Raw genomic sequence first — 24741 nt, forward strand, 5'->3', positions numbered from 1 at the left:
TTTTTTTTTTTTTTTTTTTTTTAAGACAAATCTTGCTCTGTCCCCAGGCTGGAGTGCAGTGGCACAATCTCGGCTCACTGCAACCTCTGCCTCCCGGGTTCAACAATTCTCCTGCCTCAGCCTCCCGAGTAGCTGGGAATACAGGCGCCTGCCACCATCCTGGCTAATTTTTGTATTTTCAGTAAAGACAGGGTTTCACCATATTAGCCGGGCTGGTCTTAAACTCCTGACCTTGTGATCTGCCTGCCTCAGCCTCCCAAAAGTGTTGGGATTACAGGTGTGAGACACTGCGCCCGGCTTCTTTTTTTTTTTTTTTTTTTTTTTTTTTTTTCTGAGACTGAGTCTCGCTCGTCACCCAGGCTGGAGTACAATGGCGCGATCTTGGCTCACCGCAACCTCCACGTCCTGCGTTCAAGCGATTCTCCTGCCTCAGCTTCCCGAGTAACTGGGATTACAGGCATGCACCACCATGCCCGGCTAGTTTTGTATTTTATTAGAGATGCGGTTTCTCCATGTTGGTCAGGCTGGTCTCGAACTCCCGACCTCAGGTGATCCGCCCACCTTGGCCTCCCAAAGTGCTGGGATTACAGGCGTGAGCCACCGCACCCGGCCCATCATCATTCTTTAAAATTTCTGATAACTGAGAAATATGTACTTCCCATAGGATTGTTTCTATTTTCTTGATCTTTCACAACGTAATCGTCTTTTGATAAGAACTTTTGATTGGATGCTGTATATTATAGATAAAACTTTGTATTAATCATTTGAGGATCTAGATGATGTTGTCTTTCTCCAGAAAGAATTTACTGCCTCTTCTTGCAGGCAGTTCAGGTAGGGGCAGATCAGCTTAATCCAGTATGGAGTGGAACTAATACCAAGAGGGATTCTGTGTTTGTTAAAATTGGTCTATTTCTGATTAGCCCTTCATTCTAATGTGTAGCCATTCAGGTTTCCTAACTGGAATACTGTTTACCAGTGCCACTTCCTTGACAGGTACTAACCTCGTATTTTCCCCACCCAGTGACACTGCCTAAAACTTCTGTTTGGGTTCTCTGTCTCTTGCCTAGCCTCTCTTCTGTTACCTATGAATTGAAAATGCCTGGAGGTAAAAGTTTTACCACCACACTCACCTCTCAGCAATTTTGTTCTGGGATCTTGATCCCATAAGTCCTTCTTACATTAGTAGTTCTCCAATCCTTCAAACAGCTGTTTTTTTGTTTTAAATAAAATTTAGCTTTTCTAATTGCTTTTGACGAGAAGTCTTTCCGTTTCAAGCCAATCCACTCATAGCTGAAAGTGGAACTAAATTTTATTATTTCTAATTTATCTGTAGATTATTTTGTATTTTCCACATGCATAATCATCTGCTAATAATGACAAATTCATTTCTTATCTATATTCATTCATATATGCTATTTATATTTTCATGTTTCATGGCTGAGATCTGTTCTGATAATAGAACAAAGCTAAGGTATTAAATACTTTAGTTGGTATTTTGTTGGCATGTTCAGGGAGGAGTTGTAAGTGCTCTGATTTTGCAATTCTCATTTGACTAGCAGGACTCTAAATTTTCCTCCTTTTCTTCTTTTCATCGCCTAATTGTCTTTTGCTTCTTTTCTTTTCATCACCTAATTGTCAAAGGTGCTTCTCCTTTTTTCATTTTTTCCCTTCACTAGCTCTTTTTTTCTTTTCTTTTGAAGCTGTGTGTTTCAAAGACTGCCTCATTAAGTCACACTTGCCCCTTTAAATTGTGCTCACTCTGAAGCCCCTTCCCTCTGGTTTCTGCTCAGATCACTTGGACATGTTTTTTAGACTGAGAGTTAGGTGGACCTAGTCTTTTGGCAGTAGTTTTAGGCCAAGAACATTACTTTCTTTTCTGGCGTCCCTCTCCTGACTTCCCTGCAGTTTATCTCCATCTGCCTTCGCTCCACAGAGCCTGTGGGATGCTACTGGGGTGGGCCTGTGACAATCCATGTTGCGATCTGCTGATTTTCCTCATCTTACTCGGTTTGAAGTTTCAAAATTCTCTGACTTCAAATTATGCTGGGAGCGTGATTTCTGTATACTTTTCCTTCGTGTGTTTGCATTAATGAAATATTGGGAGACAAGGTAGCTAGGCTGCCACTAAGGTTTTCAGCGACCTGGAAGTTCGCTTTCATTCTTGAAAGGTATGTTCAATACAGAATTCTATGTTGGAAGTTATATAATGTTTTCCCCAGCATTTTAAAAGTATAATTTCGATGTACTTTGGTTTCTATTGTTGAGAGTGAGTCTAATCACTGATCTCTTTTGTCTTTGTTGATCTGCAATTTCACTGATCTAAGTGTGGGTGTTACTTTTCTTGCTTGGATTGAGTTTCCTTAATCTATGGGTTGCTATCTTTATCGATTTGGGGAAAATTTTCAGTCACTGTCTCTTAGTTTCCTATGCTCTGTTCTTTCTTCTTTTCCTCTAAAACTGTGGGTATCAAACATGTGGTATTAGTTGTATGTCAAATCCACATTTTAACCCTCTCCTTTGTATTTTCTACCTTTTGGTCTCCATGCTACGTAAGAATTTCTACAGATCTGTCTTCTAGTTAATTACTTCTCTGTGCGCAATCGGCCACGCCAACTATCCATTTTAGTTTCTATACTTTCATTTCCGAAGTTCTATTATTTTATAGATCCTGTGATAGTCTCAGGTTTATCTTTTATTTGAAAACAATAATTCTATTTTACAGTGTTCAATAATATAAACATCTGACACCCATATAAAACTTTTCTGCTCTTCTCTTGTGAAAATTGTGAAGTCTGCTCCAACTCTAGGAGGAACACACCTTCCACTAGAGATTTCTTTTTTCTTTTCTTTTTTTTTTTGAGACAGGGTCTTGCTCTATGGTCCAGGCTGGAGTGCAGTGGCGCCATCTCGGCAAACTCCGCCTCCCAGGTTCATGCCATTCTCCTGCCTCAGCCTCCCGAGTAGCTCCGCCACCACGCCTGGCTAATTTTCTGTATTTTAGTAGAGACGGGGTTTCACCGTGTTAGCCAGGATAGTCTTGATCTCCTGACCTTGTGATCCGCCCGCCTCGGCCTCCCAAAGTGCTGGGATTACAGGTGTGAGCCAGCATGCCCGGCCTCCACTAGAGATTTCAATTGAACTTGGTCATCTAGAAGCAGTGCCACATGGCTTGACACCTGGAGTACCCAAGCTGTGTATGGTTGCCTAGGTTCTAGACATCCTATTTCCTATGCCCAGGCCCTCTTTCCAATGTGTTCCATTCACGTTCTGCTAAATAGAAAACTGACTATAATCCTTCCTCTTTTGTCCTCCCAACACTCACATCTTCCAAATCAAAACCCAGGAGTCAACTTTGTATGATCTCTGCAACTTTTCTGTAAATCTAAAACTATTATTTTTTTTAAATCTAGCAGTCCTGCAATTGAGTCATTACTGTAACTTGCCCAGTCCCTTTCTGTTTCATTCCCTCTCAACAGGATCAATGCTTTCGACTCTAGATCAAAAGCCTGTTTAGTCTTGAAAACTCTGCTAGGAACCATATGTACATAATAAATAATCATCATCATCATAAATACTGGAATAACCTCAAATATTCGAAATTAGCAATCTAGACTTTCACCATTACTCCTTCACTTTGGCTCAACCTCAGTGGTTATCACAGAATATAATCCATGTTATCACAGCAATTTCTATTTAATCTGCACTGTTTCCTCCGTGTTCCGTCTTAAGTTTCTCCACTTGCTGATTTTCCAACTACAGTTTTGACTTTATCTCTGCCTCTTCATATTGCTGAATTTGAGATATCCATCTCAATTTACTCCCACTTCTAATTATCGTACCTTCAGTCTTATCAAGTAATTCTCAGCCTTTTTTTCTCAGTCTTTCAGGCTGGCCTCTAAACTTCAATACCTTACTACTCCACGTAGGCCATCCTGTCTCATTCTTGCTTACCTTGTCTACATTTGTTTACACAGTAATTAGGGAAGAGGATTATTTAACCTCAACCGAAATGCCGAAGAAATAGTATGTTTGCTTTTAATATTCTACTAATGTAAGTGAAAATTGTGATATTAAAGTTAAAATTGGGGCCGGGCATGGTGGCTCATGCCTGTAATCCCAGCACTTTGGGAGGCCAAGGTGGGAGGATCACTTGAGGTCAGGAGTTCCAGACCAGCCTGGCCAACATGGCAAAACTCTGTCTGTACTAAAAATACAAAAATTAGCTGGGCATGATGGCGCATGCCTGTAATTCCAGCTACTTGGGAGGCTAAGGCAGGAGAATCGCTTGAAACCGGGAGCCAGAGGTTGTAGTGAGCTGAGATCATACCAATGCACTCCAGCCTGGGAGACAGTGAGACTCCGTCTCAAAATATATATATATATTTTTTTTGATTAATTGCTGTGATAACATGGATTATATTCTGTGATAACCACTGAGGTTGAGCCAAAGTGAAGGAGTAATGGTGAAAGTCTAGATTGCTAATTTCGAATATTTGAAAATATATATATATATATATATTTGTCTATATATTTGTTTTACATTTGCTGAGGAGTGCTTTACTTCCAACTCTGTGGTCAGTTTTGGAATAAGTGTGATGTGGTGCTGAGAAGAATGTATATTCTGTTGATTTGGGGTGGAGAGTTCTGTAGATGTCTATTAGGTCTGCTTGGTGCAGAGTTGAGTTCAATTCCTGGATATCCTTGTTAACTTTCTGTCTCGTTGATCTGTCTAATGTTGACAGTGGGGTGTTAAAGTCTCCCATTATATATATTTGTGTATATATCTATATAAAGAAAGGTAAAATTGCACTCTGTCTACTGATTTTATTGCTTTTAAGTTGTGTGTAATAATAAACGGTGTATTTATCTGAGGTTTGCAACAAATAGCATAGAATCAGTTGGTATTCTAACTATAACTAAGACTAAGACATGAAGACCCACACAATGGCACTTATTCAGAATTGAGTAGTATTAGTGTTGACCATCATGTTTACTTTGCTGAGAACAATCAGCTATTAGAAATCTGAAAAGCTGAACATAACTAGATTACTGTTTATGAAATAAACCAAAAGGGTTCTTAATTCAAGTATGAGAAAACTAAGAAAATTCAGGAAAATATTTCAAACATTGAGAGAAAAAGAACCATTATCACTCTTCACACTTCCTGTAGCAGTTAAGTAAGGCTGTTTTCACTAAAGAAGCATAAATACAACTTAATTTCATTTAAAACAAGTATGAAGCATTTTGGCATAATTAAAACTTTACTGCCATGCTTTAGACAATCTATTGAACCACATAATAAAAGTTTCTTTCTTTTTTTTTTTTTTAAGTATTTGTGTCTCAGAATTTCTTCTAAATTAAAAAGATCACCTATAAACAGGTCTTTGTTTATACATTTGATAAAGTAACTGTCTTTCAAAGGCATAAGAAGACATCACATGAAGGAAAATGATGCTGGTTACCACAGGCATTCAATTCCGAGTCAAACATTATATTGGGAACTTTTCTAACATTATTTCGTTTAATTTTCCACTGCAATCCTATCAAGGATTATTCTTTAACCAGTAGAGAAACTGAGGCTCAGAGAATGTCAAGAAACTTGTACAAGCTCACATCGGAAGCAAGTAGCAGAGCCAAGAATCAATCACAGATTGGTACAGCTCCAAAGTCCATGCTCAAACCTCTATGCTTTATTTCCTTTACAGCAGAGACTTTTAGATGAACCAATCACTGTTGAAATATAACTTATTTCCATTTCTATTTCTCTGGTCTGGACTATGAGTTCTTTGTCAGCAGAGTCCGTTTCTTATGTATCTTTGCTTTCCCAATTCCTATTAGGGTAGAAGTAACACATTGTTGCTAAGTGAAAAGGGGATATTGAATTCATTCTCGCTGCGCCTATAAGTGCCAGGACACATTATTCTAACTGGGCCTCACCTGGAAAAGGACGAAATTTTAATGAACAAGTTTAAAATGAGTACATAACAACCTTTCAATGACCAGTTTTGTGTTATTGTGAAATGATTGAACATATATAACAATCTAGCTGAGCTACAAACAGAAAACTGTGGCCACTATGTAATGTGATTTCAGAAACAAAGCTTTCTTTTGAGTTGATTCATAAATACAGAAACATTCCATAGGTGATACCCTGTATTCTGATCCTGGTACTATTTTTCCACTAGTGTAGGCAGAAAACTAAATAACTTTCAAACTGGACCTATAACTTTTCTGGCCTATTGCATCTGAAAAAAGATTATGAGACAAAACACAAAGAAAGACAAACATCATAAAATAACTTTTATACAGGATTAGTAGATCTGTTTACATATAAAAAACAGAAAGGACCTCATTACAGTTAGATTTCACATAAATTACACATTGACTTTTAAAAACTACTATTCAACTTCATTTAAAGTCCCTTTTAAAAATTTCATTTTGAAGGCACAGTGCATGAAATAAACCAAAGACTGAAGCACTTGAGATGAATGGGTGTTGGGCACCTGATATAAACAGCTGTAGATTGCTCTAGAACTGGGAGTATCACTTGGAAAAATTGGAGAGGTGAAAAGCTGATTTTTAATCTGAGCATTAAAAAATACCATTATGTCATACCTCCAGAAAATCTGTAGCATGGCCAGCATAGAAGGTAATTAGTACACTCATGTTATGCCATTTATAAAAATCACAATCATACATATTTACATAATCTATATCCAACTGCCTCAAAATGGTAATCTACTTTCAAATTTCATAATGTACTCTGTCAAATCAAAATCAACCAGGACAATATTCTGAAAATCAAGTGGAATCATTAACAAATTATTGCTAAAAATAGGATAAATGGGTATTGGGAGAGATTTCTTCATGAACTAGAAATCCAAGTTCAGTTGATATTAAAGACCCCAATCATCCCCCCAAAATAACTAGTTAAAACAAACCAGAAACCCAAAGAGTTATCAAAAAAGTTGCTATAGAAAACCACTGAACATCAATCATAGTGGAATTTATAGTAATAACAATAAAGCAAAATTATATGGAAATGCTGGGTTGTCACTGTTAAAACAATTCCACAAGAAAAACCATAATATGGGCACTATTACAGAGTTCATTGCCAATAAGCTTTTCATACAGCAGGGCCAACACCTGGCAAAAGTGCATTTCTGGCAACAACAAGATAAAACTATTTAATGTTGCGAATAAATGGAAATGGAGGAGCAGGTCATGGTTACCGAGTAACCTGGTGTTAGCTCAAACACAATAAGCTCAGACATAAACACTACCTTTTATTTATTTGTGAACTCATAATTAGATTTAAATTCAATAGTCATGAATTCAGCAAATCCCATTCAAGTAAAAGTTACCAAAGATTAAGCAATCAATCACACTGGGCCAAATATACAATATGTTTCCTTTCTGGAAGATGACAAAGTCCCAAAGCAAATCCTTTCAATAAGCATTGCAAGCATTCCTCAACTGGATAGGATCCCACTCACTACCCAAGTGTTCAGCAAAATGCATCAAAACCAAAGGATCTTTCCTTCTGAAATGACTTGGGCACATCTTACTGAACTACATAATCGATACAAGTACATGTACACAGGTAGACACTTTGAACATTACCTACTCAATCACTTTGCTTTTATTAAGGAGCTGGGAAGGAAGAAGTCTTGCAAACTGATCACCAGGACAAAACCCATGCCTTGTGAGTAAAGAAAGGCACAACTCAGATTTAGGCAAATTTCTTAACACTATGATACTTGCTTCTGTAACTCCAAGGAAATGGAAAGTCTCTCAGAGAAACACTGAAGAAATGTATTCCCCATCCCATATGGCTTCAATGCCTTAAGCAGTTAATATGTTCTAATATTAGATTAGATCCGCAAATAAAAGACAGGGAAGGGCTGAGAATATAGTCTTAGTAGTCAGGGATCCTATACATTCACGCTTCTAGGTAACACAAGCTGGGAAAGTCTTGTTTTCCAGCTAAATGCGTATTTAAAAGTTCATTGACGGTCAAGATTTATAGCAGAATTTGGTTTTTCTTTCAGGAAGTATTACTAAAATAACTGTATGTTCATTTCTTTAAAATTTTACACATGCTTAAAAGGCATGGCCTCCAGCCACTGAGATGTACAGTTAAAGACATATTTGATCCAACAGAGAAGTAAATGTAAAAAGGTATCCTCTGGTGAAGACCAATGATAACAAAGCAAAGTCTGTCACATTAACTTTGTTTCATTTGCCATAACGTCCCAAGCAGGGCCAGCCACTCTTAGGCCCCTTGTTGGTTTCCTGACTGTACTCTTAAAAATAAAGCTGAAAAAGAGCAATACACCACCATCCTTAAAGAAAACATATAGATTATTAGAAGAAATTAAATCACGTATACTTCATTAACTATTAGCATCCCACAAGCTCTGTTCCATGTACAAGGTGGCAGAATTTACAGTTGCTAATACCAGAATACCAGAATGGCTTAACCTTGAACCACGGATTTATCACAGATACTTATCAACAAATGACATGACCTCATTATTCTTGATAAACAAAATATTTTATAAAGCCACTTTGAATGCATTCCTCACCAAACCTCGTTGAACGACCTAGGTAGGTGGTAAACCACTCCACCTGAAGGCTTTGGGATAACTGATACATTAATGGATATAGAATACAATTTGAGAAGATGAGAGCAAGTTTTTTGATCCCCTGATTTAGTATAAGTTCAGCAGCAACTTGGTCATTAAAACATTCAAAGGTATTAAACCGTTAGATCATTGGTAAGATGCATACTTACAAAAAGCATCATTTCCGTTGCATAAGACAGACACAATAAAATGCAAATCTTTCAGGTCTTTGCCTGATTGGCAGTGAAGATGACACTTTCACACCACAGTGTTTTATCACTCAGCAGTCATAGTTTACATTTTTTTCAAGGGAGGGAGCTATACTTAAAAACTTTCGACTGAACTTTTAGCAAAATTGGTTGATCAAAAAGAGACTGTCAAATGAAACATTAGGACAAAGAACCAAATTACTCCCAGAGGCCTATGTGAACAAGACCGGCCAAGTGATTTCAATAATAGTATGCTATTACAGGGTATAGGCTTGGGCTGGAGCATGAAGTACAGCTATTTTGTGTTCAAATACAGGTTAAGAATGTGCAAGTAGGTCTCTTCCACATTTCTAGATATTTTCAGTAGAATTCAGATCTTGCAGATGGTTGGGTCATCTGAAAACCATGTGTGCAACACAGAAAAAAGTTCTGATTTAGGCAATATTAAAGAATCAGGCATTCCTAGAATAAGCTAGTGCTTCACAGATATAAGCAGCAGCACCTGTGGGTTTTTACCAAGTTCAAAGATAGGCAACATGAGTTTTAGCTTTTGCTAGATCTCTCTCAGCTTCATTCAAGTGGGCATTTAGATCTTTAACAACAAAGTAAGTTCTCCCTTAAAATGGGCTATTTAGAAGTTTGCTAAACCTTACAAGAGAGGTAGTGAAATCCTGCTTACACCATAGTCTACCAGTTCCAATCTAGCCTTGGAACAGGTAGAAAGCCAAATGCAGAAGCCCATTTATTCATTTCCTACTGTTATACGTGTTTAAAAATCAATTCAACCTCCATTAAACCTGAATAAGAGAAACTCCAGCTATTTAACAACTAGAGAAAAGTACTCCTCAGTAGGTTGAAAAAACCTTGAGTTTTTAAAGCTTTATGTCGATTCTGACTGCTGTCCCTGCCTTAATGTTTCTGGATTCTTTTGGCCATTTAAAACAAAGAAAAATACTAAAGCCACTAGTAAACACCTGATGTGCAAAAAACAACCTCTAGTTGGTTTTATGCCATTATTACATAAGCTCCAAACAGCTCATCTTAAATTAAAAAGAAAAACAAAGTGGCTGTCCCATCTCTGCTGCATAAATAGAAATCAGATTTTTTTTTTTTTAAAGGTTAAGAATACTTTAAGGAAGGGAAGTTCAAAACTGCCAGTGAAATTCACAGAGAATACAAATTTAGCAATTTAACTTCCCAAAGCTCTTTGAAGAAGCAAGAGAGTCTCTCTTCTTAATGCAGTGTTCTCCCAAGAGGAACTGTAATTTTGCTTGGTACTTATGCTGGGAGATATGCCAAATGTGTTTCTCAATGTTTGCTAGAATATAATGTTTCCTCTTCAGTGTCTGTTTCATCCTGGAACTCATGGCTTAGGAGGGACTTCTTGGAGCCGGTAGACATCATGCGAATTTCATCTTCATACTCATCATGATGCTGCCTGAGCCGATGAAAGCCATCTTTGTGTCTATTAGACTTGATTGAGCAGATGCACCAAATAATGCAAGCTGTTAGGATCAATGCCGACATAGTAGCACCTGACAAACAAAAACCATCACGTGGGTGATATTATACTTTAAGGATATTAATAAGCAGCTGCTTACAATGGAACTTTTAATAATATACCCCGCATTTATTTTATTTCTATTTCATGCACTTAAGAACCTTTTATTATAATAGAAGCAGTATATGTACAATATACAAAATTTAAAAATACAAACTGACAAAAGCCAAAACCAAAAACCTCCTATCTTTACATTTCCATTACCCAGAGATCATTTTTAGTTACCAGATCTTTTCTGCATGTGATCCTCCCACCTCAGCCTCCTGAGCAGTACCACAGGTGCACGCCACCACACCTGGCTAATTTTTTTTTTTTTTGGTAGAGGTGGGGTTTTGCCATGTTGCCCAGGCTAGTCTAGGACTCCTGACCTCAAGTGATCCACCTGCCTCGGCCTCCCAAAGCGCTGGGATTATAGGCGTGAGCCACCATGCCTGGCCCCAGATCTTTCTTTATGCATGTGCATATACATGTATTTTTTTCTTTTACCATAATGAGATTATACTGTACCTACTGTTCTGCAACCTGCTTTTTATGACTTCTATTATACTCTTCCTTTCCAGTAAACTTTCATTTCATCCAAATCTCTTAGTTTATTTTAAATTTGTACATAAGGTTATCAAAATAAAAGTGTTAGAAACTAAAAATAATAAAAATTAAGTTCACAATAGCTAATGGGTGACAGAGCCAGATTTAAACCATGGCTCAATTCTACCTCCTGTGTTTTTAATCACTAAGTTATTTACACTTTATCTGAGACAAGATAAGAACTCTTTAAACTCACCACACAGTATCTATGATTGGGCCATGTTTCCAATATACTACTTTCTCTCAACTAAGGGTCTGTCCCACAGGAACCCTGTGATAAAACTTGGGTTATTCTGCCTCAGCCAAGCTGCACTTAGAAATAAACAAAGGCTCTTTGTATCAAACAGATAGAGTACATCAGAGTATTCATTTTACCACATTTTTTTTTTCTTCTTAACCTTTCAGTAATCCAAGCAATGACATGAATTAGTTCCAGTGAAAGCAAACATTTCCTCTTTCCTGGATCTTGAAAAAGCAGAACTAATATAAGTCAAAGTCCTAGGAACTTAAAACTTTAATATAAAGCAAATCATTCATTCATTCAACAACTCTTCATTAAGACCCACTGCGTGCTAAGCATCGTTCTGGGCTCTGAGGATGCAGGAAGATTCTTCACTCTCAGAGCTTATGTTTTAGTGGGAGAGATTGAATATAGACAAAGAAATGAACCAATACAATGTTAGTAAGAAGTGCTATAATGTAAAAAAGCAGGATAGAGATAGTCACAGGGGTAGCTAGGGTGATCAGGGAAGACCTCTCCGTGGAGATGACATTTGAGTATAGACCTGAAGAAACAGAAATATTGGGAACAGGACCCCAAAAGCTGGCCATAAACTGGCTCCAAAAATGGCCATAAACAAAATCTCTGCAGCACTGTGACATGTTCATCATGGCCATGACACCCATGCTGGAAGGTTGTGGGTTTACCAGAATGAGGGCAAGGAACACCTGGCCCACCCAAGGCGGAAAACCACTTAAAGGCATTCTTAAACTACAAACAATAGCATGAGCGATCTGTGCCTTAAGGACATGCTCCTGCTGCAGATAACTAGCCCAACCCATCCCTTTATTTCGGCCGATCCCTTCATTTCCCATAAGGGATACTTTTAGTTAATCTAATATCTATAAAAACAATGCTAATGACTGGTTTGCTGTTAATAAACATGTGGGTAAATCTCTGTTCGAGGCTCTCAGCTCCAAAGGCTGTGAGACCCCTGATTTCCCACTTCACACCTCTGTATTTCTCTGTGTGTGTCTTTAATTCCTCTAGCACCACTGGGTTAGGGTCTCTCCGACTGAGCTGGTCTCAGCAAGTGGCATCCATTGTAGGGGCTTGAATCCAGGTTGAAGTGTCGCTGGAGCGGCAGTTGAACATGGAACTAAGCTGGAGGACACCTGAGTACTCTTAAAGCAATCCCTGTGGTGAGTAAGAAGGGGAGCTCAGAAGCCTTAGGGTAACAATGGGACAAGTGTGGGCTCTGGTTCATTCCACCTTGGAACTTTTTCACACTGATGAGGAGGAGAAAGGAGAGTGTAACGAAGTAATAGAAGAGGTTACATAGCATGTTTATTTGCCAGCTAAAGCTAAAGCGGCAAAGGAGGGAGAGGTTCATCCCTATCCTTCTGCACCCCCTCATTATTATTTTGAAGAAAAATACCCTCCAGAACTTTCTTTTCCAGAGGACACTGGGTGAAAAGTAGTTGCCCCGTGACTGTTCAAGCAGCGCCTCAAGAGACTGCTCTTAGTTCTATTCAGGCAGGAATTCAGCAAGTTAGCTGAGAGGGTGATTTAGAGGCTTGGCAGCTCCCTGTTAGAATATACCCCCCAGATCAGCAGGGAAATATTATAGCTACATTTGAGCCTTTTCCTTTTAAATTCGGGAAAGCACATTTAGTTGATTATATCAAGGCCTGTGATGGTATTGGAAGTAATCTGCATAAGGCTACTCTGCTAGCACAGGCAATGGCAGGACTGAGAGTGAATAAAGGAACTCCATTTCCTGGAGCTTGTTTTAGCCGTGAGAAGCACGGTCATACTAGAAAAAAAAAAAGTAGAAAAAAATCAGTGAGTCAGGCCACCAGATAGGGGGAAAAAAGAAAACTGCTGAGCCTGAAATATGTCCAAAATGTAAAACAGGAAAACATTGTGCTAATCAGTGTCACTCTAAGTTTGATAAAGATGGGAACCCACTTTCGGGAAACGCCATAAGGGGCCCGTCCCAGGCCCCATTCCAAACCAGGGCATTTCCAGCTCAGGACATTCGCTCTTCCCTGTACAACGTCTGTCCCCCACCACAGCCGGTAGTGCCACGGTAGATTTACGCTGCACAAAAGTTGTGAGTCTTCTGCCTGGGGAACCCTCACAAAAGGTCCCAACAGGAGTCTGTGGACCATTGCCAGCAGGGACGATAGGATTACTTCTAGGCAGGTCTAGTTTAAATTTAAAAGAGGTACAAATACATACAGGAGTCATTGATTCAGATTATAATGGGGAAATTCAAATTGTGATATCTACTTCTGCTCCCTGGAAAGCAGAGCCAGGAGATCATATAGCACAGCTCCTGATTGTGCCATATGTGGAAATGGGGAAAAATGAAATTAAACTAACAGGAGGATTTGGAAGCACAAATAAACAAGGCAAAGCAGCTTACTGGGTAAATCAAATTACTGATAAACATCCTACCTGTGAAATAACTATTCAGGGAAAGAAATTTAAAGGTTTGGTAGATACAGGAGCGGACATTGCAATCATTTCTCCACAGCACTGGTCCTCCGTGTGGTCAATTCAACCCGCTCGATTTAACATAGTTGGAGTTGCTAAAGCCCCTGAAGTATATCAGAGCAGTTATATTTTGCATTGTGAAGGGCCCGATGGACACCCTGGGACTATCTGACCAATTAAAACATCTGTACCTATAAATTTATGGGGGAGAGATTTATTACAACAATGGGGAGCACAAGTTCTAATACCAGAGCAATTATATAGCCTTCAAAGTCAACATACAATGCATGAAATGGGGTATGTCCCTGGTATGGGACTAGAAAAAAATTTGCAAGGTTTGAAAAAACCGCTTCAAGTGGAAAGACAAAGTTCCTGCCAAAGATTAGGATATCATTTTTTATGGCAGCCATTGTTAAGCCTCTAGAACCTATACCTTTAAAATGGTTAACAGATAAGCCAATTTGGATAGAACAATGGCCACTAAGTAAAGAGAAACCGGAGGCTTTAGAGAAATTAGTTACTGAACAATTAGAAAATGGGTACACAGCTCCAACATTTTCCCCTTGGAATTCTCCAGGTTTTGTAATTAAGAAAAAATCAGGTAAATGGAGAATGTTAACTGACTTAAGAGTCATCAACTCAATTATACAACCTACGGGAGCATTACAGCCAGGATTGCGTTCTCCTGCTATAATCCCAAAAACTTGGCCTTTAATAGTCATAGATTTAAAAGACTGTTTCTTTACTATCCCGTTAACTGAGCAAGACTGTGAATGGTTTGCATTTACAATTCTTGTGGTAAACAACCTGCAGCCTGCTAAGCGTTTTCATTGTTTTACAGATGGGTCTAGTAATGGTAAAGCTTCTTATTCTGGATCAAAAGGTAAAGCTTCCCATATGCCCTATACTTCAGCTCAAAAAGCGGAGCTTGTAACTGTAATTGAGGTATTGACTGCTTTTAACATGCCTATTAATGTGATTTCTGATTCTTCATACATGGTTCATTCCACACAGTTAATTAAAAATGCTTAATTACAATTTCATATAGATAAACAACTGATGACAAAAACAAAAAAGGGGGAGAAATAGGGATTACAGGATAGCCCATATACAACTGAATCTAGCATTATTAACTCTAAATTTTTTGAGCCTGCCCAAAGGTCAGATGTTATCAGCAGCTGAACAGCATCTACAGAAACCAGCTGCAAAGACAGAAGCAGAACAACTGGTTTAGTGGAGAGATCCAATAACAAACAGTTGGGAAATAGGTAAAATAATAACTTGGGGTAGAGGTTATGCTTGTGTTTCTCCAGGCCAAAATCAACAGCTGATTTGGATACCATCAAGACACCCGAAACCTTATCATGAGCCAGATGTTGAGGAAGAGATTCCGGGAGGATCCCGAGGACCCCCCGGTTGCAGCCATGTCGAGACTGATGCTGGGGAGGACCCCAACTGTCACGAGCAACACCCGTCAAACACAGCCACCCACCTGGGGACAGATCAAGAAGCTATCACAGATGGTGGAAGAAAACCTCAGGAAAGCGGGACAACCAGACATAGTAAGTAATTTAATGGTAGCTATAATAGCGGTGATCGCCATTGCTGTGAGTATTCCTTCAACAAGGGCGGACACAGAGAACAATTATACTTATTGGGCATATTTATCAATCTTGGCTGGCAATAATGCCTGGATGTAATCACTCTATGACACAGTCACACATGCTTTCTGATCTCAGTGTTTACCACAATAAATCTGCTCTTATAATTGAGGCATACTGCCCTCAAAAACCTGTTTGTAAGCAAAATTAACCTGGCCAGAAAAAATGAACGTACTTGTTTAGGAAGATTGCATTGCAAAACAGGCAGAGGTGCTGTGCAGTGATTCCTATGGAATCATTATTGATTGGTCCCCTAAGGGGATGTTTAGCTTGAATTGCATCTCTCAGTCTGCATGCCACAGCCACACTATGTTCAGATGGTCTGAACAAAAGGTCAGATGGTAGAAATGATAAGAAGTACGGCAAAAGTTCATATTATCTGGAACCATGGCAGTATAGTCGCACCTCAACCTCAAATGATAAGGTTCGTTGTAGGAGCTAAACATAAGGATTTGTGGAAACTATTAATAGCTCTTAATAAGATCAAAATTTGGGAACAAATATTTAAAGCATCCTAGGCACACCTGACCTTAATGCCAGGAACTGGAGTGCTTAAAGGAGCTGCAGATAGATTAGCAGCTAGTAACCCATCAAAATGGATAAAAACACTTGGAACCTCTGTGATTTCAATGATGATTGTGCTTTTAATCTGTTGACTTTGTAGAGTCTGCAGATGTGGAACTTGACTCCTGAGAGAAGTAGCTCACCGTGATAAAGCTGCCTTTGCTTTGATCGATTTGCAAATAAAAGGGGGACATGTTGGGAACAGGCCCCCCAAAATCTGGCCATAAACTGGCCCCAAAACTGGCCATAAACAAAATCTCTGCAGCCCTGTGACATGTTCATCATGGCCATGACACCCACACTGGAAGGCTGTGGGTTTACCAGAATGAGGGCAAGGAACACCTGGCCCGCCCAGGGTGGAAAACCACTTAAAGGCGTGCTTAAACTACAAACAATAGCATGAGCGATCTGTGCCTTAAGGACATGCTCCTGCTGCAGATAACTAGCCCAACCCATCCCTTTATTTTGGCCCATCCCTTCGTTTCCCATAAGGGATACTTTTAGTTAATCTATAGAAACAATGCTAATGACTGGCTTGTTGTTAATAAACACATGGGTAAATCTCTGTTCGAGGCTCTCAGCTCTGAAGGCTGTGAGACCGCTGATTTCCCACTTCACACCTCTATATTTCTGTGTGTGTGTGTGTGTGTGTCTTCAATTTCTCTAGCGCTGCTGGGTTAGGGTCTCCCTGACCAAGCTGGTCTCGGCAGAGAAAGGCAAGCCAGGAGAACATATGGGAGAACAGAGGCCCAGGAAAATACATTTAGATAAGGAGACACCAGAAGACAAGTGATTAGTTTCAGGATTATGGAGGTGACCCACTCTCATATTGAAATGTCAAGATTGTTTTTAACTTTTACTACTAAAAATCAAAATGTCTTTACCTGATACAGTTACCACAAGCTCCCTTGGCAAACCAAATATCCGGTTATCTGTGTCAAAGACTATCACCACAGAACTAGCTGCATCATGATGCACAAAGACCTAGAAGGCGAAAGTGTAAGAATCATGACAAGTTCTGCTTAAGGTGTACTGTATCCCTGCTATATTATTAGGGCCCATATAGCAAACTAAGGAGATGATGCCTTGCCATCTAAAGTATACAAAATGCTAGAAAATTTTCCCTTTTGGTGGCAAGGGGTACAAGGATAACAAGATATCGTAATCAAGAGGCAGTCACACTTTTATTTCTTTATTCCCTTCAAGATTTCTAACTAGAGTTTCAAAATAAAATAGAAGTATTACTAAGAATAAAAATTTACATGATGCTACTCAATTTGAGTTTCTTACCTGTGAATGTTGTTGCTGGTACCCATCAGCGATGGCATTGATGTTATGGACACCTGGCGCTAAGAGTACATGGAAATAACCTCCCTCTTTTGTGTGTACCTTTATTCCTTCATTAAGTACAATGACTGCTTTAGAGATTGGCTTTCCAGTCCTATCTTTAACAAATCCATGAACTCCCTTGTGAACCTGAAAAAATGTTTAAACTATAAATTTATGTTGTCATAATGCCAGACATTGTAGAGGCACTAGCTTGAGGCATGACCAAACAAAACAAACAAAACAAAAACCACACACAAACAAGTGTCAAACTGTATGGCCTGCTTCTCCCCGCCTCCCCGCCCCTCCCCACTGACTCTGACCTTGTTTGCCATTCATTCAATGTTCAGGGTCACAGAGCTGGACATAAAAGAGAACTCTGATACTGTCACAGCCTGAAGCATTAGAACCCAACCTTCTAATGCCTTGAGTGATTTCCTTCCCACCATGGTATACTACTCCAGTAACTCCGTGATATTCAAATTAAAGAACTTGCAGCATCTTGCAAGGTCAAATTACCTAAATTATAGCAGATTCCAGAGATGTGAATGAATGGCATCTATTTAGGAAACATAAAATAACCAAAATTCTTCTATATAAATTTAAAATAAATAATATACATTTTTGGTAAAAGACAATGTTTCGATAAAGGTTTTCACTGAACATATTCCTGGGAGTTTGCCTCTAGTTAAAAGGAAAAGACTCACCTCCACTAACATACTAAGAAGAGATCTCTTATTGTCCGCCCACAAGGAAGGGAGTTGTGCAGCACTAGGAAAGTAACAGCAGCTTGTGTATACTGTGATTTCCGGACAATGGCCATAGGTGACGCTATAATCCTAAAATATAAAGTTCAAAATCAAATGTGGGAAAATTAGTAAGTAAAAGAAAGAATGAGGCATTGTAATACAACAAATGGAGTAAATGAAAAGAAAATGTAGCTGATGTAAACAAAGAAGCTGTAAAGCATTTTATGACAAATATAAATAAACCTCTCTGTATTATAATCAGTCACAAACTCTGTGAGAGCCCTTGAGGACAGGGGCTATGTCGAATTCACTTTCCTATCTTCAGTGCTTCCCATAGTGCCTGGTAGTGCCAGTTAGATGGGGTTTATTCGGGTTTGCTGAAGAAATGAATCAATGAGTACATGCAGAAGAGGGTCAGCTTCCCTTTAAACCCAGAAACGTCACAGTTGTTCTTGAAGCTCTGGAGATAATAATCATTAGCCCTCTGATACCCTCAACCTGGACCCCTGCTGGTAACAATATCCACTCCCTGCAATACAGCATTTATCAAACTATCTTAACTGATTATTTAGAGATTAGTTTTCCCACAGCATAGCTCAGATCGTGTCAATATTGTTATCCCTGCTCAAAACCTGTGCAGACAGGTTCAAAAACCCAACTTACCACCTTTTCCCAAAATATCTTCTTTTTCCTAACTCAGTTAATGGTATTAACTCATTTTCTCACATAGCCATGAAACATCTTGTCTTTGACTTCTCTATCTCACTATCATCCATAATTCACTGAATCTTGTCAATTCTACCTCTATAGAATCTCTAAAATGTCATCCTCTGACTCTACTCTCCTTGCCACTAGCATAACCTAGGCCCTCATTACTTTTTGTCTAGACAATTCCAAACCAGTCTCCCTGTACCAGTGTCTCTTCCTCCAAACTATCTTAACTGATTATTTAGAGATTAGTTTCCCCATAGCATAGCTCAGATCATGTCAATATTGTTATCCCTGCTCAAAACCTCATAGTTTCCCATTCTTATTAAAACAAAGCATTCAAAGCAACCAGCACTCTTTCCATTCTTAACCTTCTGCGGCTCTGCATTACACTCCATACTGTAACTAAATTAGACTGCTGCTATGTACTGCTTCCTCTTTCTGGAATGTTCTGCTTCACAATCTCTGCAGCCCAAATGCCATCTCCTCTACAGAGAAAAAGGCTGTATCTCTGACTAGATATAATTTTTTGTGTCTTTAATTTCTCATGGCATGTTGAGAGCTGCTCTCTTCTACATCAAATCAATTAATTATGTAACACAGTTAATTCGTACAATAGGCCAGGCAATATATTTTATCACTAATATGGCAAAGTGCCTCCCAGTAGTAAGTTCTTAGTAAATAAAGGACCGAAGACAGACAGAAATGGGAATGAAGTCAATTTTCTGGTTGCATATGTGAATAAAAGGATCAGCCACCCACCCATCTGCTAACAACTCCTGCCTAATTTGAAGTGGATGGACAGTGAATTAAAATGCTGTCATTTTATTAAAGAAGACCTAAATAAATGGATGGGAGGACAATATTGTAGAGATGTCAATACTACACAAAGTGATCTATGGTGTCAACACAACCTCTAACAAAATTCCAACATCCCTTTTCTCAGAAAAAGAAAAGCCAATGCTCAAATTCAAATGGAATGACAAGGGACCCTGAATAGCCAAAACAATCTTTAAGAACAATAAAGCTGAAGGACTCACACGTTCCAATTTTACAATTTACCACAACAAACCTACATTAATCAAAACAGTGATACTGGCATAAAGGCAAACACATAGACCAATGGAATAGAATTGAGAGTACAGAAATAAACCCACACATCTATGGTAAACTCATTTTTGACAAGGGTACCAAAACCATTCAGTGGGGAAAGAATAGACTTTCAACAAATAGTGCTGAGACAACTGAATTTCTACATACAAACAAACGAAGTTGAACTCCTACTTCATACCACAAAAAATAAACTGCATCAATGACCGAAATACGACAGCTTGATCCATAAATTTTTTTTTTTTTTTGAGACAAGGGTCTCACTCTGTTGCCCAGACTGGAGTGCAGTGGCGAGATCTCGGCTTATCGCAATCTCTACCTCCCAGGCTCAAGCCGTTCTCCTGCCACAGCCTCCGGAGTAGCTGGGATTACAGGTGCGCGGCACTACAGCCTGCCTAATGTTTGTATTTTTAGTATATGGGGTTTCACCATGTTGGCCAGGCTGGTCTTGAACTCCTGATATCAAATGATCCACCCACCTTGGCCTCCCAAAGTGCTTGGATTACAGGCCTGAGCCACCGTGCCCACCCCATAAAACTCTTCAAAGAAAATGCAAGCATAGGTGGCAGGGAGTGGGGCGGTGGTGGGGAGGGGCATGCACCCTGCCCCCCAACTCATACCACATCTGCCCTCCAAAAAACAGAAAAAAGAAAAGAAAACATGGGGGGGGAGGTGGGGAATCTTCATGACCTTGGATTTAGCAACAGATCCTTACATAGGATAACAATTACAAAAGCAACAACAAAAACAGATACATTGGATTTCATCACAATTAAAAACTCTTGTGTATCAAAGGACATAATCAAGAAATTTAAAAGGTAACCTACAGAATAGGAGAAAATACTGGCAAATCATGTATCTGATAAGAATTTCATATCTAGAATACATAGCATCCAGAATGGTTCTTGTTTGTTTATTTGTTTTTCTTGAGATGGAGTTTCGTGCTTGTTGCCCAGGCTGGAATGCAATGGTATGATCTTGGCTCACTGAAACCTCCACCTCCCAAGTTCAAACGATTCTCCTGCCTCAGCCTCCCAAGTAGCTGGGATTACAGGTGCCTGCCCCCACGCCCAGCTAATTTTTTTGTATTTTTAGTAGAGACGGGTTTTACCATGTTGGCCAGGCTGGTCTCGAACTCCTGACCTCAGGTGATCCTCCTGCCTCGGCCTCCCAAAGTGCTGGGATTATAGACGTGAGCCATCACCACGTTCAGCCTTTTATATTAACATATAAAGAACTCCAGCCTAGGCAACAAAGGGAGACCCTGTCTCTACAAAGAATTACAAATAATTGGTCCAGCATGGTGGTGCATGTGGGTGGTCGTGGCTACTCCCGGAGGCTGAGGTGGGGGGATTGCTTAGGCCTGGGAGGTTGAGGCTGCAATAAGCTGCGAAGGAGTCATAGCCACTGCACTCCAGCCTGAGCAACAAAGTGAGACTCTGTTAAAAAAAAAAAAAAAAAAAAAAAAAAAAAAAAACAGAAAATAAGTGTTGGTGAGGAGAGGATATGGGAAAAATTGGAACCCTCAAACACTGCTGGTAAGGAATGTAAAATGGTACAGCTGCTGTGGAAAACAGTTTAGTGGTTCCTCAAAAGGTGAAACATAGAATTACAACATAACCAGGTAATTCCACTCCTAGGTATCTACCCCAAAGAAGTAACAGATACTTGTAATACCAATGCTCATGGCAGCACGGGGTTCAAACAGATACCTGCAATACCAATGTTCACGGCAACATCATTCGCAATAGCCAAAAAGCAGAAATCCAAGTGCCCATCAGTACATGAATTAACAAACAAAATGTGGTATAAACATAAATAGAATATTATTCAGCCATAAAAAGGAATGAAGTAATGATACATGCTCTAAAATGGATGAATCCTAAAAACATTTTGCTAAGTGAAAGAGTAAATATTGTATGATTCTACTTACATGAAATATATAGAATAGGCAAATAGAAAGTAAACAGGGGTTCCAGGAGTCGTGGGAGAGGGGAATAGGGAGTTACTGCTTAGTGGATACAGAGTTTCTATCTGGGGCAAATGAAGTTTTGGAAATAGATATGGTTTTGGGGGCACAACATTTAATTAATGTCACTGAACTGTACAATTAAAAATGGTTAAAATGGCCAAAAAAAGTACTCTCGGGTTAATTTAAGGGCTAAACATGTCAAGAAAGCCATGAGCCAGATGCCATTCACTTTACAATACCAGAAAAGTCACCTATTCTTGCACTCAATGGCCGATATTCATAAACTCCATTCCTTTTTTTTTTTTTTTTTGACATACAGTCTCGCTCTGTTGCCCAGGCTGGAGTGCAGTAGCACGATCTCGACTAGACTCACTGCAATCTCCACCTCTCAGGTTCAAGTGATTCTCCTGACTCAGCCTCCCAAGTAGCTGGGATTACAGGTGCCTGCCACCACGCCCAGCTAATTTTTATATTTTTAGTAGAAATGGGGTTTCGCCATGTTGGCCAGGCTGGTCTGGAACTCCTAATCTCAGATGATCCACCTGCCTTGGCCTCCCAAAGCACTGGGATTACATGTACAACATTGTGCCTGGCCATAACTCCATTCTAACCATGTTCTAGAAAGCATACCTTCATGCTGCCCAGGTGACTATGCCATTCTGCTCCACGCATGACTCCTCCTGGAATATTCTCATCTATAAAAGCATTGAGAAATGTGGAATCAAGCAGACCTTAAGGTGAAACTCCTTTCCCCACAAAAGCAACAATAACAGCAATAACAAAAGGTATGGAAAACACTTACCTGATTTATTCGGGCAACTGGGCTGACCCATGTGCATGGATGGATGATTATTTGCATAAAGAGATGCCAGATGCTTCAGAGTCTCTTTATTTTCCACTGTAGAAAGAAAAAATGAGAAGTCAGTGGAGAAATCCAAATGATTTTTTTCCCCCAAGTTAACCTTCATGTATACAAGTCATCTTTTTCTCCTAATAAATTTTGCACTCTGCTTAAGCATACTGTTACTATAATTAACCCTAAAAGGTTTTATTTACCTAAGATAATCACACGAAGAAGACAAATATCCTCCTTACATTAAAAGGTTCTAATGGTGAGTTTTCATAACAGATTATTACACTAAACTACAAACTTGTTTTGATATGTCTTACTGCATTTTGGGACAACTGTAGCCTAATAACAATATTCTTTGTAAGATGCACTGAAAACCACTCAAACTATCTCCATATACTGCAACCCCACAGAGATTAAACCACCAACTGTTTAAGTCACCATAAGATGCAACCACTTAATCAAAGTTTAAAACAGCGGAGGACAAATCTGTACTGTTAGTGTTTGGTTACATAGGAGTTTCATGAGGCAAAGAGAATGAAAAGTGTCATACTCACTTTTATATTCTCAGTATTTACAGACATAATAATTTTTCAGTAAATGGTTATGGACTAAAGGGAACATATGGAACAAGATAGCTAGACTCAATAAAGCTGGGCTACCATTAGATCTGAGCTCTCTTCTCCAAGTAACTGAACTGCTGATGTATGTACAGTCTTCTTTGGTTGGTAATTTGCTCACAGAGTGTGCTCAAATGCTCAATATTTATAAAAATGTGGAAGGGACATTACTTAATTGGGATTTGCTACCTAAGCTTAAATAGTATATATATGAAATGACATTCTACATACCTGTCTGTACTGGCTTGTCATAAGGATATGTGACCAGCACGGAACCACCATCTAAGGCAACAGAAAGACTAAAGTCCTGTTTTTGAATCAAATTTTCAATGATGGCTTTAGTCTCAGGTTGGGAGGCATTATCTAAAAAAGAGAAAAGTCAAATATAAAATATCAAATTGTAAATCTTAGTATGAGTATCTAAGAAAATATTCTCTACTTGAATACAATCAAAATGCTAACTTAAAAATGTGCAGATAAATATTTTATTTCTCCATAAGCTACTATCTCAAGCAAGAAAGATACATTACAGAAGGTAGGTTAGTATGAGTTCTATTAAGTACTTCAGGATATGTATATACTAATGACTCCAAGCAAGTTAAAGAAAATCTTATTGAAAAAAACCAAAAGAATACGCATATCCTGCTTTACAAAATAATTTAGGGAATATATAAATAACCTATCTGATATGGTTTGGCTGTACCCCCACCCAAATCTCAACTTGAATTGCATCTCCCAGAATTCCCATGTGCTGTGGGAGGCACCCAGTGAGAGGTGACTGAATCATGGGGGCGGGTCTTGCCCATGCTATTCTTGTGATAGTGAATAAGTCTCACAAGATCTGATGGGTTTACCAGGGGTTTCCACTTTCACTTCCTTCTCATTCTCTCTTGCCACTGCCATGTAAGAAGTGCCTTTCATCCTCCGCTATGATTATGAAACCTCCCCAGCCATGTGGGACTGTAAGTCCAATTAAATCTCCTTTTCTTCCCAGTCCCGAGTACGTCTTTATTAGTGGCGTGAAAACAGACTAATACAGTAAATTGGTACCCATAGAGTCGGGTGTTGCTGAAAATATATCCAAAAATGTGGAAGCAACTTTGGAGCTGGGTAACAGGCAGAGGTTGGAACAGTTTGTAGGGCTCAGAAGAAGACAGGAAAATGTGGGAAAGTATAGAACTTCCTAGAGACTTGTTGAATGGCTTTGACAAAAGTGCTGATAGTGATATGACCAATAAGGTCCAGACTGAGGTGGGTCTCAGATGGAGATAATGAACTTGTTGGGAACTGGAGCAAAGGTGATTTTTGTCATGTTTTAGCAAAGAGACTGGGAGCATTTTGCCCCTGCCCTAGAGATTTTTGGAATTTTGAACCTGAGAGAGACTACTTAGGGTACCTGGTGGAATAAATTTTTTTTTAATTACTTTTTATTATACTTTAAGTTCTACGGTACATGTGCATAACGTGCAGGTTTGTT

General features: G+C 39.1%; 1 protein-coding gene across 1 annotated transcript in view; it reads right to left on the reverse strand.

Moving 5' to 3' along the window:
• Positions 1-6279: 6279 nt before the first annotated feature.
• CPD (carboxypeptidase D) overlaps positions 6280-24741 on the reverse strand; it is a 98782-nt gene continuing 80320 nt past the window's right edge. Inside the window, exons 15-21 of the mRNA XM_017855123.1 lie at positions 23496-23627; positions 22597-22692; positions 22425-22489; positions 17963-18094; positions 17220-17405; positions 16814-16913; positions 6280-10371 (exon numbers count right to left, since the gene is read on the reverse strand). Coding sequence (XP_017710612.1) covers positions 10145-10371; positions 16814-16913; positions 17220-17405; positions 17963-18094; positions 22425-22489; positions 22597-22692; positions 23496-23627 — 938 coding nt within the window. The 3' untranslated portion in view covers positions 6280-10144. The remainder of the gene's footprint in view (positions 10372-16813; positions 16914-17219; positions 17406-17962; positions 18095-22424; positions 22490-22596; positions 22693-23495; positions 23628-24741) is intronic.

The sequence above is a fragment of the Rhinopithecus bieti genome, unplaced genomic scaffold (genome assembly GCF_001698545.2).
Source record: "Rhinopithecus bieti isolate Rb0 unplaced genomic scaffold, ASM169854v2 scaffold_38691, whole genome shotgun sequence".
In the NCBI taxonomy this organism is placed as follows: Eukaryota; Metazoa; Chordata; class Mammalia; order Primates; family Cercopithecidae; genus Rhinopithecus; species Rhinopithecus bieti.